This window comes from Xiphias gladius, chromosome 8, assembly GCF_016859285.1.
Source record: "Xiphias gladius isolate SHS-SW01 ecotype Sanya breed wild chromosome 8, ASM1685928v1, whole genome shotgun sequence".
NCBI classification, from domain to species: domain Eukaryota; kingdom Metazoa; phylum Chordata; class Actinopteri; order Istiophoriformes; family Xiphiidae; genus Xiphias; species Xiphias gladius.
In genome coordinates this window covers 20,429,451-20,445,005 of record NC_053407.1, presented here as the reverse complement: position 1 = coordinate 20,445,005, position 15,555 = coordinate 20,429,451, and the positions used below count along the sequence as shown (strand labels likewise).

The 15,555-nt window shown below is 42.6% G+C and overlaps 1 protein-coding gene across 1 annotated transcript in view; it reads right to left on the bottom strand.

Moving 5' to 3' along the window:
• The window catches only part of reln (reelin), a 102,519-nt gene that overhangs the window by 33,895 nt on the left and 53,069 nt on the right, over positions 1-15,555 (bottom strand). Inside the window, exons 6-13 of the mRNA XM_040131962.1 lie at positions 12,579-12,649; positions 5,465-5,497; positions 5,245-5,323; positions 4,990-5,086; positions 3,301-3,352; positions 1,964-2,072; positions 1,221-1,461; positions 869-1,014 (exon numbers count right to left, since the gene is read on the bottom strand). Coding sequence (XP_039987896.1) covers positions 869-1,014; positions 1,221-1,461; positions 1,964-2,072; positions 3,301-3,352; positions 4,990-5,086; positions 5,245-5,323; positions 5,465-5,497; positions 12,579-12,649 — 828 coding nt within the window. The remainder of the gene's footprint in view (positions 1-868; positions 1,015-1,220; positions 1,462-1,963; positions 2,073-3,300; positions 3,353-4,989; positions 5,087-5,244; positions 5,324-5,464; positions 5,498-12,578; positions 12,650-15,555) is intronic.

Here is a 15,555-nt window from a genome sequence, read left to right as displayed (position 1 = left end):
CAACACTGTCTATTGTCTTTCTCTTTTCTCTCTCTACCTCTCGCAGTGCTTTTGACCGCGTTCCCTTGCTTTCTGCTGTCCAGTGTGTGTCTTTGTGTGTGTTTGCTTGCATGTGTGTGTCTCACTCTGAACAGATGGACGGCCGTCTCTGTAGCAGTCAGAGGCATGGCATTCACCTGTGTAAGCTTGACTCGAACTTGTTCAAGACACTGCATGTCACATGCATGACATATGACAAGTGACAGGTGTCAAAGCACATGCATATATAAACACAGAGAGAAATACCAGAGCTCTGACATTCTACCAAAGTCCTCCCTCTCTGTTAACTCTGTCTTTCCAAGCTAATATTTAGGCTGCTGCTAAGATTTTTCATCCAAACTGACCCCATATTCATTTAGAAGAATGTTCTCTTGGTTTATTTTGGTTTAGATTTCAGTTTAAAGGTTTGACTCTGAAATATATTTCGATCGTTTAACACACTAGAGGACTATTGCCTCAGGTCTGGCAACCAAATTCAGTTTTACCATATGAGGTCCATCGCCGTCGACCGAACTCGCCCTCAGTATCAGGTCAGCTGAGTCAATGCCTCATTTTAAAAACCTTTTAGAAACCTATAAATCTGTATTATTCCAGTGTTTTTTTGCTGTTTGTATTAAATTCAGTTTTAATTGCCTAGTTTGACCTTCCGCTTTTATTCTTCTTTCGTACTTTTGTGGCCGTGTATTTAAATGTGCTCTAGTGAAGCACTTTGTGGTTTTGTAGGGTGCTGTAGAAATAAAGTAACTTATTCAATTACTTGAGAAAAATGTATATCAGATGATTCAGACAGCTGGATGGGAGATTAAATATGACCATCATCTTGACTTACTTTGATGGTGGGCTCTCAAAGTCTTCCTCCCAGTAGCTCCTTCCCTCTTCCCTGTGCAGATCAATGTCTCTGGTGGAGGCAAAGCTGTGGCCAACTCCCTCGCCGCCATGGAAATACAGAGCATTGCCCTCGGACTGACAGGCGTGCTGGCCATTAAGAACACATGGAACATTTTTACTAAGTAGTGACTTCACGACTTCATGTAAATTAATATTCTTACCATGAGCAAATGCTCTATTCTGCTCTAAGATGAATACATCACATGATTATGACATTTATTCTGCTTCTCGTAAATAAGGGTCTTCTACCACATTTCTAACCAGAGAGCTGAAGGAAATCCACGTCAGTGTACCTTGATGGTAGCTCCAGGGAAGAAGAGCCAGTTAGCAGTGTCTGGGGGGTCCAGATTATCCTCCATGAGGGGGGCTCTGTGAGCACCATTGACCAACAACACGTTGTCCAGCCCCCAGCAGGACTCATAGCCTTCGGGGCCTTGGGGGGGGCCCTGAGACCAGCGGAGACGAATGCCATCAGCCCTGGAGTGATGTGGCAGGGGAACAAGGTGGATGATGGTGCTGCTGTTGGTAGGGGCTCTGGGAGAGAGAAAAACATACAAAACAAGGGTCCTGGTGAATGTGTGGGTGATGGCTGTATTTATGTAATTAACATGAAATATTAATCATTAATTGTTAGAATAAGGCTGAAATTGCCAAATATGGAGAGACACTGCTTTCCCTTATTATGTAGTGAAACTGAAAGAGAAAACCAGGTTTTGCAATGAGTCCAAGTGAGTTAGTAGTTAATCTATGAGGTGGTGTCTGTTTTTACACAAAAGCATGACATGCACTATCAGACAGCTAAAGAGTTAGAAGAGAGTCTGATTACATTATTCCTCTGTCTGAGACATCACAAAGAAGAGTGGAGCAGGGATAGAGGGATGAAAAACAGGAGGATCTTCGAGACACAAACAGGAGAGGAATGACAAATTGAGAGGGGGAGGTGTGAATGAGGGGGAAAAAAGAGAGGGTGGGTGTTCATAACAGATGGAGGGCCTGTGGGTTGGATGAGGAAGAGGGAGGAAGAGGAGAGAGAAACCTGATCTTCTCCAGTGTGATCCAGTCATCTGAGGTGTTGGCGTTACCACTTAGGCTGTATGACACAGTGATGCTGGGGTCTGAGTAGCTGAACCGACAGGAGCCTGAACCTGGGGAATATAAACACACAAAGAGGACAGACATACAGCATATGACTGTTATAACAGTTAAATTATATGTCAGCTGGTTCCCTTTTTTCATCAGTTGAATTCTATCAGCAGGGCAATGATCCTTTGTGTGCCCTGAGGAGCAGCCAGGCAAGGCACGGTGGCTTCTTCTGACTGATTGCTCCCACATTCCCTCCCTTAGCCAAGTGGAAAATTGTATTTAAATGTTGTCATAGTGGAACTAAATGAACAGCAGCTTAACAGGGCTGAGAGAAGGAGCTGGTATGAAGGGGTTGGGCAGAGGCGAACAGAGGAGAAGGGCTGATGTAGGACCAGAGACTCTAAAACCAACTACAACTACATACTGTTAGTGCATCTGCATATGTTTGTGAATATTCTTCTGCTTTCTGTTTCAAGAGTTAATGTGGGATCGGACTATTTTTGCACCTGGGTCCGTGTGGCTGCTGTGGGAGCCGGTGGGGTCAAAGGTTGCTAATGGAGGAAGCAGGCAAACCCCCACAACCCCACCTTTCCTCTCCCCTCCCCTGCTCTCCCCCTTCCTCCCACACTGACGGTGTGCAGCGTCCATGTCTCGCCAGTGTCCTGCCGTGCTGCTCCATCCCCACTGAATACATTAACCCGCCACCACTTCATTGTGCTGCTCTACTGAACTGCTCCATACACAACGCTACGGCAACACAAACTCATATTAATGACCTGTAAAGCGCAGCCAGACAGAACAAGAGAAAGGACAAGAGAGAGGGAGAGAGAAATACAGAAGAGGGGTGAGGGCGAGAGGGGTTGTTGATACAGTATGTACTCCTATTTCCACCCAGTCGCATTCCCATGAGAAATGGCGGATGCATGTAATGGACATGAAAAATACAAAACCTCTAAAAACTCTGCCACGGCCTTCTGGGTGTCTTTCCAGAATACTGTAAATCATTCATTATTGTGATAGGAGGAGAGGGGAGAGGAGAGAGAGACAGAGACAGAGAGAGAGAATGAAACACAAAAACATTCTGTGGACCAGTTGGCTTACTGACATACAGGGCAAAACATGCCTGTTTCCCGAGAATGACAAAGGCATCTGTTGTACTGGCCGGCTTAGACAGTTGCACGCCAGGCTGAGATATTTTAACAGGGTTAGAAATGTCTCATGCATCAGTCTGTTATACAAAGTCTGCCTTCATGTAGTTGTGTGGAGTGCGAGCGGAGATTTGATACTGACCCAGGGCAAACTGCAGGACTGAGGCTGTGCTGGTGTTGAAAGGAACAGTGGTCTGGGGAAGATACACAAGGCAGTTTAGGGTGTCACCAATAAATAATCAAATCCAGTTTAAGATTGAAACTGTATCAACTAATAACTCAGGGGGAAGAATGTCCAAAGTGATTTGTTGCAATAAAGTAGTAAAATGTCCGTTGCAACTTCACCCATTGGACATGAGTAAAACAGCACTTTCATCTGGTGTTAAGTTACTCTTTAAATGGCAAGTTGGTGGAGCATTTTTTCCATTATAGTATCAGTAGAATAAAAACATTACACATGAAACATTTTTATTTATATCTGTTACTGTGTATTTGTCTGTGTGTATATACAGTATGTGTGTGTAAGAGAGAGAGAGAGAGCCAGAGTGCGAGTGAAGCATAGATATGCTTTGTGTGCATGAATGTGTGTGTTCTGATTGTTTGTTCTGTTGTACTGGTGACTATCTGTGTGTAAACGTTTCTGTGTTTCTGGATGTGCATGGTTGTTACATTTGACAGAAGAGCTGCCAGGCAGCGGCATCAAACCTTTGGAACAGTGACAGACAAAGCGAATGCTTATCAGAGAAGTAAATAGAATCATGAGGCACTAAACACTCCTCTGTTGCTGACTGGCTTTCATCTCTTACAGCAGAATAAACTGTTTGAAATCAACTTTATAAAGATAGAAAGAGGGCATGAATAGGTTTGATAAGCAGTTATCAAACCTATTCATGTGTGAGTGTGAGTCTGCATCATTTGTGTTCGTGTGTACCACACGGCATGTCAGACGGTAACTTGATACTATTGTACTTTACTGTAACATGATCATCATATGATTTTCAGTCCTGCGTACTCCCTCTGGTTTCATTATCACTTTTAAATATAACATTATCCATGGTTTTCATAAATTTCTGTGTCCTGCAGCGGCAGGAAAAGTTAGTTTGGGCTAAAACTGCCAGAGAAAAAACTCATAAATGCCAAACAAGTGCAGCCATTTTTTTTGAGTTAAAGTTGCGGGCAGATGACTGAAAGAAAGCTGTTATCTACAAGTCATATATATATGTATATACATACATAAATACACACACACACACACACACACACACACACACACACTCGTATATACACACACACACACACACACACACACACACACACACACACACACACACACACACACACACACACATATATATATATATATACACATTTTGTAACCAGCTGACACAAAGACTGAAAATAGAACAAACAAATCATGAAACACATAATATTACTCTACATGTGCAAGAAGCACATTTCCTGTATTTCAACACATCTGGACAAAGTCAGCATTTATCTTTTACTACTATTTCTGTTGTCCCTGTAAAGGGAACATATACTCATAGAACATTTGTGATATGTTTTCAAAAGTAATGCATGATTAATGCTTCTATTTTAAAATCTATTCCCAGCCCTTTACCACAATCAGACATCACTTCCTTGGTTAGAAGAGCATCATAGTGAGTGTGTGTACAGTGTAAAGATATTTAAACAATGACTCTACTGTGGTTACAGCTAGTACACTCTAATTAACTTTAGCTGTGGTTGTGGCCACTGAGTGGTTGGTTTGGATGTATGGTCAATGGGCCATAAAATGTACAGCGGTCGAAGTGTGGTTAAACATGGCAGTTACCAGCTCTCGTTCTCCAAAAGGCTCACAGAAAGTGACCGCTCTGCCATGCATCAGTACACCACACTGCTCTCCCACCTCACAGTTACTGCACTCAGACCTGAGGGAAGAGAGGAGAGGAGAGGAGAGGAGAGGAGACGAGAGAAGAGAAGAGATCCAAGATTAAATTATAGCAAAAAGTATCAAGGGACAATGCTGAGGAAGTAGATAGTGATTGCATCCTCAGATTACAAGAGGAGTCACAACCTCTTCACCTACCAGATGCTGGGGTCCAGCTCTCCTTGGAGGTTGGAGTCAAAGTCGTCACGCAGCACAGCATGTTTACCATGGAGTTCGACTATACACACACACACATACACCATATGCTCACAGTTAGACCCAGTCTGTACAATAACTGGTCTTTTAATGTTGTAATCACCTTTGCAATTATGATATTAAACGCAAATAAATAACAGCATGCAATGATATGCAGACTCACCAAGACTAGGTCTCAATGGGGACTCGGTTGGAGCTGGAACAGGGAAGAAGAGAGTAAATATTGTGAGTCAACTAACATCTTGAGTGTACAGGTATAGTCTAACGTCTGCCTGATGCCAGTCCTGGGTTATGCTAACAGGCTGTTGTTTTCTGTGGGCAGATTGAGAGTTGGAGAAGTGCGTGAAGTGTGTGAACATTCATGTTAATATGCGAACAGACTTTTCATGTCTGTGCAGTTTTGCTTTGTGAATTGCATGTATTAAGTGTGTTATTAGTCAGTAAGTGCAGATATAAGGTCCCATTCTTAAATCATCTCTGAGTGAAACAAACTTTCCCTGTGTCCTGGCTGGTCACGTCTGCAGTCTCCTGGCTGCTGATGTTAATTCCTTTCAGTAATGAAAGACCGGGCGGCCATGATTAACGGTTCAATGCCAATTAACCGCTTACCTCCCCAGGGGTGCCTGTGTGCTGTAATCTGTGGCCACTGCCTAGCTAACACACTCAACCATCAATCTCTCCTAGGGGATACACTTTATGGCTAAATTACTAAGAACACTTTGTTGAATACTTTCTGCATCCACATTTTAGCAAACTGCCATTAAGGTTTTGTGCTTTAAAAGATGGAGGAGCTAGAACAAAGTGATCTTTGAGACATAATAAATCAAACTGAGACATTTTTGATTGATTAGTTTAGAAGAAACAATTTTTTAGCTGGTACACACTGGTAGAAGAAACATGAAAGGTGTGACAAATTACACAATTTGACTGATGCCATAGACTAGGCTAAGAAAAAAGTTGCATCAGGCAATCCTCAAGCTCTTCAACCTTCCTGTGATATTTCAGATTTGGCCACTGAGAACATTAAGTATAGTGCAGTTTGTTCCCCGTTTTTTTTTATCTTGTAAATCAAATTTCCAGAGTCTATGTTCCCCATATTAGGGAATTTAAGTTTAACCTCATTTTATGATCAGTCACTGTTGAGTAGCACTGTTGAGTTGACCTCAGCGAACATATCACCCTTCAGTCCCTTTGAGCTTCTTTACTTTGCTCTGGTAGGTGGGGTGTTTTAAGAGAGCCTTACTGCAGACTGAAGAGAAGGATAATCTGCCACAGTATTCTCCATCCAGGATGAGTCTGCCCACCTGATAAAACACACTAAGATAACACAGTGAGGACTCATTCCAAAGTTTCATTTTAAGTTACTTAAGACTCTCTTTCAAACCTTACAGCAGTCCTAAAATTTCTTCTGAGAAAGGGGCTTACATTTGAGAAAGTCCATCTGAAACCCCCTCATAAACAACAGGACCTGAATCAAGAGAGGGGGGATTATCGAAAAAAGGTTTCTTACTATCGTAATGGCTCTGCAAATGTCTTTACTTTGAGCTCAAGCTTCAGTTTCATTAGCTGCCCTAATTTCTTCCCATTGGATCCAAATGCTGGGCTCTTTGAAATGGATTTACTATTCACAGAGTGGTAGTAAAGTTTCATGCTGACTGTAGAAGTTGGAGTCTTAGTGGCCTGTGTGACAGAGCTGGTCCATTCAGTGGCTGCGACTGTTGCTGCGGCTCTGGTGGGCCCCGACGCTCAACTCCATGGCTCTGGCCCAGGCTGGACGATGAAGCCCATTAAAAGCAGATCAAAGGGCCTTCTTTCTCCCTGTCTTTCTCTCTTGCTCTCTCCCTTCCTCCCCCTCTAATCCTCCAATGTCTACTGATTCAAAGCATGTTTGGAGGAGCTATCAATCCCAACATGTGTGACTCTGCCATATTTCTTGTGGTTTATTCTTATAAGGTTATTATAAAAATGAAACATACAGATGTATGCTCAGTGTACATGAGCATGTGTTCATCTTCAACCCCGAAAATAACTTCGATTCCTGGTAATCCACTTTCTCAAAGTGACATACAGTAATAAATGCTTATTTGATATTCTGCTCTCTACAGTCTTTGACCCATCTCTCTCTTAAACAAACCCCTCTAAATCGCCCTCAGTCTTTCTAGTGAGGCCATTTGGCTGGAGAAAGGCCCAGAAGATTTTTTTTTTTTTGGGTGGATAATCCCTTCAAGCTTCCAGAAAGGCCTCATTTACAGTTTTCTTTCTCCATGCTTCATCACACTCTCCTGCTGTCTCTCTCACTTTCCTTCTATCACAATCTCTCCCTGCTGCCCACCCCTCCATCCGCACCCATTCTGTCTCCTTCTGCCTAACCCGCTGCGCATTGGGAGCAGACAGTGGCGCTCATTTCACTTGGATTAATCCCCTCTCACTTTCTTAAAGACTTCAATTACTGCCTCCTCTATTAGCGGCTCATCTCTGTTAATGCCTGTATCTTCCTGGCCAGGGCTTATACTCACAAGCATGCAGAGGGACACACACACACACACACACACACACACACACACACACACACACAGAAATACACACATACACACAGACGGCTTTGCCTTCCACAGATGACCCAACCCTACGTGCTATTTCTCTGCTATGCACATGCACAACACATATGCACGCATATAAACAGGAGCACCAAAAAGGAGGGGGTTCTCAATAAACTACACCAGGACTAAAATCAGTTGGGTGCTGATGAGCCGGGTTGGGGTGATACGAGGAGGAACTAAATGAGCATAAGCTTTGGCAAACTCAGACATCTCAGCACAAAGAGCGCAGGGCACAAGTCATGTTAAATCTTCTCCCCCTCTTCTCTCCATCTTCCAGCTCTAATCTCCTCTCTCTCCTCTTTCTCTCCCCACCCTGTAAACTGTACCCACTCTTCCGATCTCCCTTGTTCTCCTCTCGTTTTTTCTCTTTTTCCCTTCGTCTGACTCACATCCTTGACGACGTGAACTGCGTTTGAAGTCGAGTTACTCCCATCTAACTGACGGTCGCAATTACTGACTCACCAGGATGCAGGATGCTGTTGTTTTTCTTCTACAATGACTAAAAAGAGATGGTTCTCCAAGGTCAGATTGCAGCCACTCTCTCCACTCAGTGGAAACCAGGGCCTTTGTGTGGGCTTCAGTTGGCATCATTACAATAATCATAGGTGAGTAGAAAGGAGGCCAGCACAGAAGCAACACTCATTATTATTTTCAGATTTCCGCCTTACCTTTTCTAGCTGTGTTTGTAAGTAAAGGTGGAATCCAAGGTAAACTGAGACATACTTTTCTTCACAATAGTGAGAACTAACGTATCTAGTCAAGTGTCCCAAAACATGAGGACAAGCTTATTTAGCACGCAATTTTGGGCTTTCTGCGTTTATCCCTTAGAAAAACATCTCCTGGCTGTCAGTGTGTTAGAGATGAGGAGAAACACAAGACATATTCCCCCACATATCATCCCCCCTTGCTTGCTGAAGCTGAGCAAGTCAGGTAATTCAAACATAAATTATGCAAACAAAATATCAATAAAGGAAAAATCTTAATTGCAGAAGAACAGAAATGAAGACTGGGACGAGAGATAGGAAAAACGAGGAGAAAATAGGGCTAGAGGAGACAGTCGGAATGCCAAAGGGGAAGAGATATAGACGACCGAGGTCTCAAGGTTTCTTGCTGGTGAGAGATGAGGGATAGCAGGTGAGCTGGCGTTCAGCCAGCTAAGCAGGATGGCTAGCAGACTTGGTGGGTGGCGTGGAGATGGGAGAGTGGAGGCCACCCATCCTTCCTCTGCTGTGCTGTGATCAGGAACCCCCTCAGGGAGCAGTGGCCTCTTTGAGTTATATGTCCCTTTAATAATCCATCTGGGGTGCAGTGCACTCGGCCAGGCCCATAAAGACCTGATTTATTCCCTTGCTGGAAATGAGGGGACCTGGCGATGCCTGGCAGAAAGCAGGGACTGCTGGCCCTGCTGTCAAGAGATAGAGCTGATGGACGGCCTGCAGCGCCATTCAACACCCACAACTACTCCACCCTTTAGCACTGAACACCATTTCCTAGCCCACCCCTACCTCTCCTCATCCCCCAACTTGGCACCTCTCATCTGGGTTTATTACATCTTTTTATGGTTGCTCATTAGGAGCAGAAACATACTTCTGTTTCATCCTCCTGTCTGTCTTTTCTTATACTTGCCATCATTTAAAACATTGGTGGTAATTTGCATTTTGCCGCGTCATGCTTTAAAGCATCTCTAGGAGCCTGTCCAAACAATTTGGCAATGTGCTGATTGGTGACACAAACTACTTTGGTGTGCCGTGCATTTCAATCAGTTGCAGCAGTATTTGTCAGATTCCAATTACTTTTGTATTCTGAATCCAAAAAATAACAACAAAATATGGGTTTTTTTTCTGGGCTAGTTGTGGGTTGAGGTAATGGGGTGTAGATCAAAGCAAACTGGAAGGAAAGCTGGAGGTGCAATGATAGGATGGGGTGAAGACGTTTGCTGGCCCAGCAGAAAAGGGTTTTGAGAGCACAGGGGGGAGCAGTGTGTCTGGAACCAGGCCTCCCCCTACACTGCTAGAAAGATTATTTTACACACATATACACATATAAAAACACAAACAGACAAATCAATCACCTCTTCTTACATCTCAGTAGGATTTTAGGGGCACCAGAGTGAAAATATTTAAACCAACACCTGTCTCGGTGAACTTGTAGTGAGGCTTTCTGTTACTGAGAAGCAAAGTGATGCATGTCAGATTTTCGACAGTGAGTTAAAGACTTATATTTGTCCTCTCTCTAATTTACATTAGAATTTAATTGAACAATCACTGTCTCCCTCCATCTCTTTATCATTCTAAGCTCAAATTCACACTCCAATGTTACCTTCTTTTTCTAGCTCCCTGACTAATCAGTCCGTTTGTTATTAAAGTCTTCACCCTGGCTGATCAACCCTGATTGCCTTCTTATTTGAACAGCCTCCCCTCTGGTTCTCTCCCTCCCTCCATGCCTTCCTTTCTCTTTTCCTTCCTCCTTCCCTCTCCTCCATGGATCATAACCCTGCTTTAGATAGCTTTCATTTCTCCAGCTCTTCAAAGCTCGAGTCTTAAGCATATGAACTTCTGAAGTGGCTTGAGCTGGCCCTGTATCTTTTGTTCCACTTTGAATGCTAATACCTAGATTTGAAGTAACTTTGCTCAGAGCAGCCTGCACTCTCTTTGCCACTCTGCGGCTGAATTTGGGGCCATAGCCTATTTGATCCTGCTGGAAGGGAAACGTCTACAGGCCTCCAACTCTCTCGCTGGTAAGTCTGACTTTGTTGAGGGACTAAGACAATAAATGTGATTTATGATTAGTTTTTCACTTTACCAGTTTTTTCTGATTTGGTTTCCAAATGATCACGCTTTACAAAGTAATACAGTGGCTGCACCACAGCATAGTTTGTTGAATGTCAAAGAAGTTCTCAAGTTTCATTCTTTTGTCAGGAACCTTGCACATTCCAGATTCATGATTTTTTAAATCTGCCCAGCTTTTTTGAAGTTGCAGGTTTTGGTTTGGAAAGACGAAGTGAAACTGACTATGGTGAGTTAGATCAGCGGACTAGAGAAAAATGGTGCTTTCCGGATGATCCACAAGAGACCAGAAATGATCAGACTCATTTCTGTTACTGTTGCCTCCTTTTTATCATCTTTCCTCAGTCTCCTTTGCCCTTCTGTTGCCTGCGGCATGTTCATTTCTCATTTGTAATTCAGATTTTCTGGCGTAGTTTGGCAAGAGAAAGTGTGAGTGTTGCATTATTGGCCGTCAAAGGAATTAGCCTACAACAAAGTCGGCCATCCGTTCACATCTACTCTTTCCCCACTTTTTTGGGTTAATGATGTTTAATTACCATGCTGCCTCTACCCACCACTCAAATCACCTGCAATTTATGAATTTCACATTTCTCATTAACACTATCTCTTCAGCCCGCCACCTTCACCAATGAGACTATGAAACTTTCATTACCAGTAATTTATAGCTCTACATTCCTCAGCTGCCACTCCTATGTGTCCCTTATAACTGTCACACTGTCATACCTATACCCCTCACACCTGCACATTCACTTCACTAAGGATTACAGTTTTGACATTACCTCGCTGATAGTTTCTCTGTCTGCTACCCTTCACAAGTTGTGTCCTCCAAGGCCTTGTAAGGTCTAAATCTTTGCTTTCCAGCTTGTCTGCTGTGAGTAGCTGTGTGTTGGTGTGATACTGCAGGGCCTTGGCAATGCATAACTAAGTGACTGTTGTTGGCTGTAGATATTTCATGTGCAGAGGGAGAAGGCTCGGGCAGTGTGTCAGTGGTGGTGAGAGGATGAGCTCTCGGGCAAGGAGACAGAGGAGAGAAGCCTTGTCGCTAACTCTCTGTCACTCTTCCAGGCCAGACTGAGAGCACTGTGCCCCGTCTTTTCCAAGTAGCACGGAACCATCAAGTTGAGTACTTGCCTGGCATGTTCTATAATCATCGGTAGTGTCTCCAATGAACTGTTAGGGGATACACTTGTAATAAAGAGTCCTTAGAGACTAGCCACAGAGATTTTTTTATTTCTAACAAAGACTGTGTATTTTGAAAGCTGAAATTTTGTTGTTTTTTTCTTGAAAAAAGGGGGGGGGGGCAGCAGCAGCCAGTGTACTTCTCCACTTTCAGCATTAAAGTCAAATTTGATCTACAAAGAGGAGTTCTTAAGTGAGGAGGAGGCTTCTTTCCTGTAAACAAGCAATTATACACACTCAGCATGCAGAGTCGGACTGCACTGTCTGTCAATAGCTACTTAAGGCTGTCACAGAAAGTGGATATAAGAAGTGTCGGCCATAAAGCGTAAATCTCCGACAGAGAGAGAGAGGGGGAAAAAAGCTGAGTTTAGCATAAGCTGAAATTAAGCTGGCAATATAGGACATCCAAATATCTCTGGCTCTGGCTGCATCATTAGGGAGAAAAAGAGCCAAGAAGTGCTGCAATGCCACTGTCATGAAGCAGCAGCACATCAACCATATTGTATCATCCATATTCTGACTATGTGTGGATATGACGGACAGTATTAGGAGGTAAGAAGGGGGTAGGTTAGTATATGTGTTATTTCACATGTGTGCTTGAACATATATGTATCTGCGCAGGTATGTATATATCTGTCTGTAAGTGCAGCATATTCATGTGTGTGTCTTTGAGGAGGAAGAGGGCTATATGTTTATTGTCCCTGCTACTCACCTCCTTGCTCACAGAGCTGCTGGGCCAGCGCATCCTTGAAAATGATCTGTCCTCGATGTGTTGCTGTGGCACTGAGAGAAAGAAGGAGAGAAATCAGGAGAGAAAGACAAGGAAATAAGGAGCATTAACACAAACAGCACCACCATGCATAGTAACTAGTCTGTCCTTAAAATATGAAGATCAATCCAGCACAGATGGCATCATTTCCCACTGAAACAAAATGTGCTCAAGCATCCTCCCTAAAAGAGGACATTTACTGAAGTTCATTATGATGTGACCTTGAGGTATAAACAGCAAGAAATACCCTCAGAACCCTTCATAAAGTCGCTTTGCGTACATAGCTTGAGGCTATGTGGGATAGGATAATATTTACATATGAATGACAGAAGCGACAAAAAAGGAAGTAACAGCGAGCGAGGCTAACTACACGTGCACAGCCTTATCACTCTTATCTCACAGTGGAAGTCAGTAACTGGTGAGCAAGGTTGGAGGTCTTGTTTTCTATGACTGCATTTCTTCTGAGTAAGACGATAATTGTCATTTTATTATCCACATATTGACAGGGATATTTGCTCATTCACATTGCTGTATTAATGACATAACAATATTTTTGTGCTCATACAGTATAAAACAGTGTGGCTTACCAAACATCTTCCACTATCATCAGTTCCCTGCACTGCCACACTGCATTCATTGCATGCCAGTGTAAATCTAACTGTATGTTAGATTTACACTAACTGTATGTTGCGTGCTATCGTGTATGTATGGAATGTAATATGAATTCCTTCCGGTGGCCATGAAATTCATTATTCATATGAAAAGGGAGAGATCTAAGAGGGTGAAATGGCTCGGAGTGCAGTGGGATCCTTTACACAGATACTGAGACATGCTCTACTGTACTGTAGCCATGTAGAAAGAAATCCTGTTTCATTTGCAACACCAGAACAATAGTGGGAAATATACGCAATGAAGAAGCTGCTTCAGTACATAAATGTAATTTCTTCCAATAACAACAACAACAACAACAACAACATTATTATTAGTGTTATTAATAATAACACTAACAATAATAATAATAACATTCATTGTTTTAATTGTTTTCATGTAAAAACAGAGGATAACAGTAATAGAATGAAGAATGAAAAATAAAAGCCCATAACTTGGACACAGGAGAGACACACAGGTGGAGTGATTACTGGGTCTGGAAAAAGCTGCAATTTTCAGATAGTCCTTGAAATAAGTTATTGAAAAAAAAAAGTAAAGTTTTAGAGTCCTTTGTAGCTCACTCCAGCTAGTGTCAGCAGAAAAATGGACTGTGTAGCAGGAGACGAGGAGACGGCACTACACTTTTAGTTGGCTGGTAAAAAATTGTATTGCACCAGTGCTACAGTATAATCTGCATTTTTTTCAATATAATACACAGAGGAAACCAGTTGGAGTGGGATTGAGATCAGAATCATAAAGAGGATAAATATCACTGCCATGACACGTTTCCTCACTATTACTGCTTATCCATCAAGGAGAATAGAGCAGTTGGAGTCTTGTCTCATCTGTCTGGCACTCAGACAACACTTTAATGTTGTAATTTGGCTTTGGCATTAATTATGAACATTATCAGTGGCTTGTAAATCGGAGCAATCCTCACACTAAAACACACACTGACACAGAACTATGTATGCCACCCATGAACAGTGAGAAAGTCCCTTCAAGGGGCAGTTGTGGAAAAAAAGAGGTCTTTTTCTCGGTCTCTGCCATTTAAGGAAACACTTGTGTTCCTTACACTGTTGTCTCAGTGTTCGGGGTATTCCCAGGATCCACAGACATTACACAGCATTTCTGTTATCTAAGTGAAACCAATAGAGCTCTGGGTAACCTCACTGTGATTTCAAAATCACTAAAGGTCAGCTTCTATGGGAGAGATCCAGACAATTTTCTGTGTGCTGTGCCAAACCTGTTCAACATACTGTACATTACCACACAGACGAAGAGTAGGAGAGGATTAAAAATAAGCAGAGCTTTATTGGGTGTACAGAATATGGTAGGTGCCTGAGCCCATGAGCCCCACATCCATTTTACACACGCTTTCCTTCTCCTGCTTCTTCTTTCCTCATTCCTTCTGTGCCACACCATGTGGATTTTTGCCTTGTACTTCCCAAACTCTACCCGGCTCTGGCCCACCACGCAGACTCGGGCCTTTATGGGTTCCAAGGCATTTACATGTTCATCTCAGCTCATGAATAATTAATAGGCCCCTTATTAATTAGTAAAGATCTCCAGTGCATGTGCAGGGCTGGGGAGAAAACATACGTAATTACGCTCATATTTCAGAATTGGGTGAAAACTAATTTCAGTTTGGTATTTATGAATTAAAGATGGTGCGTAACGAACAGTGGGTGGGGATGTAAGAACAAGTCCCTTAAATATTTTCTAAACACAGTCTCAGCTCAAGTTCACTAAACTGATTCTGTTAAGTGACTCTCTCAGGGAGCAAATTTGACCTCACACACACATCTTATACACATGTTGAACAGACACACATCTGTGACAGCAACTCTCTACAAAGTCAGGTAGGAGAAAAAAGCCCTGCAAAGCTGACAGTAGTGGGAGCATGCTGCATTCACGTAGACATTTGCCTACATTGGTGGGGGTGTGTTGTTTCATATACTGGTGAGACAGTGAAATACGATCTGGGAAGCCGAGCTGAAGGAAAGAGCTTTTTACATCAACAAAATGTCCAAAGTATCTTATTATACAGCAGAACTGCCCCTGTCAAAGGTATATTTTTATATATTACATTTTTGGATTATTTTTACTGTTTTACAACCTTGTAAGAGGCATTTTAATGTCGATGTATAAATGACATAAAATGGGTTTGCGCAAGTGAAGTACAACTACCTCAACCTAGTGCATGAGTAAAGTACTTGAGTAAATTATGCAGAAGTGTCTTTGAAAATTCCAGAAGAACTTGTCTGTTTCT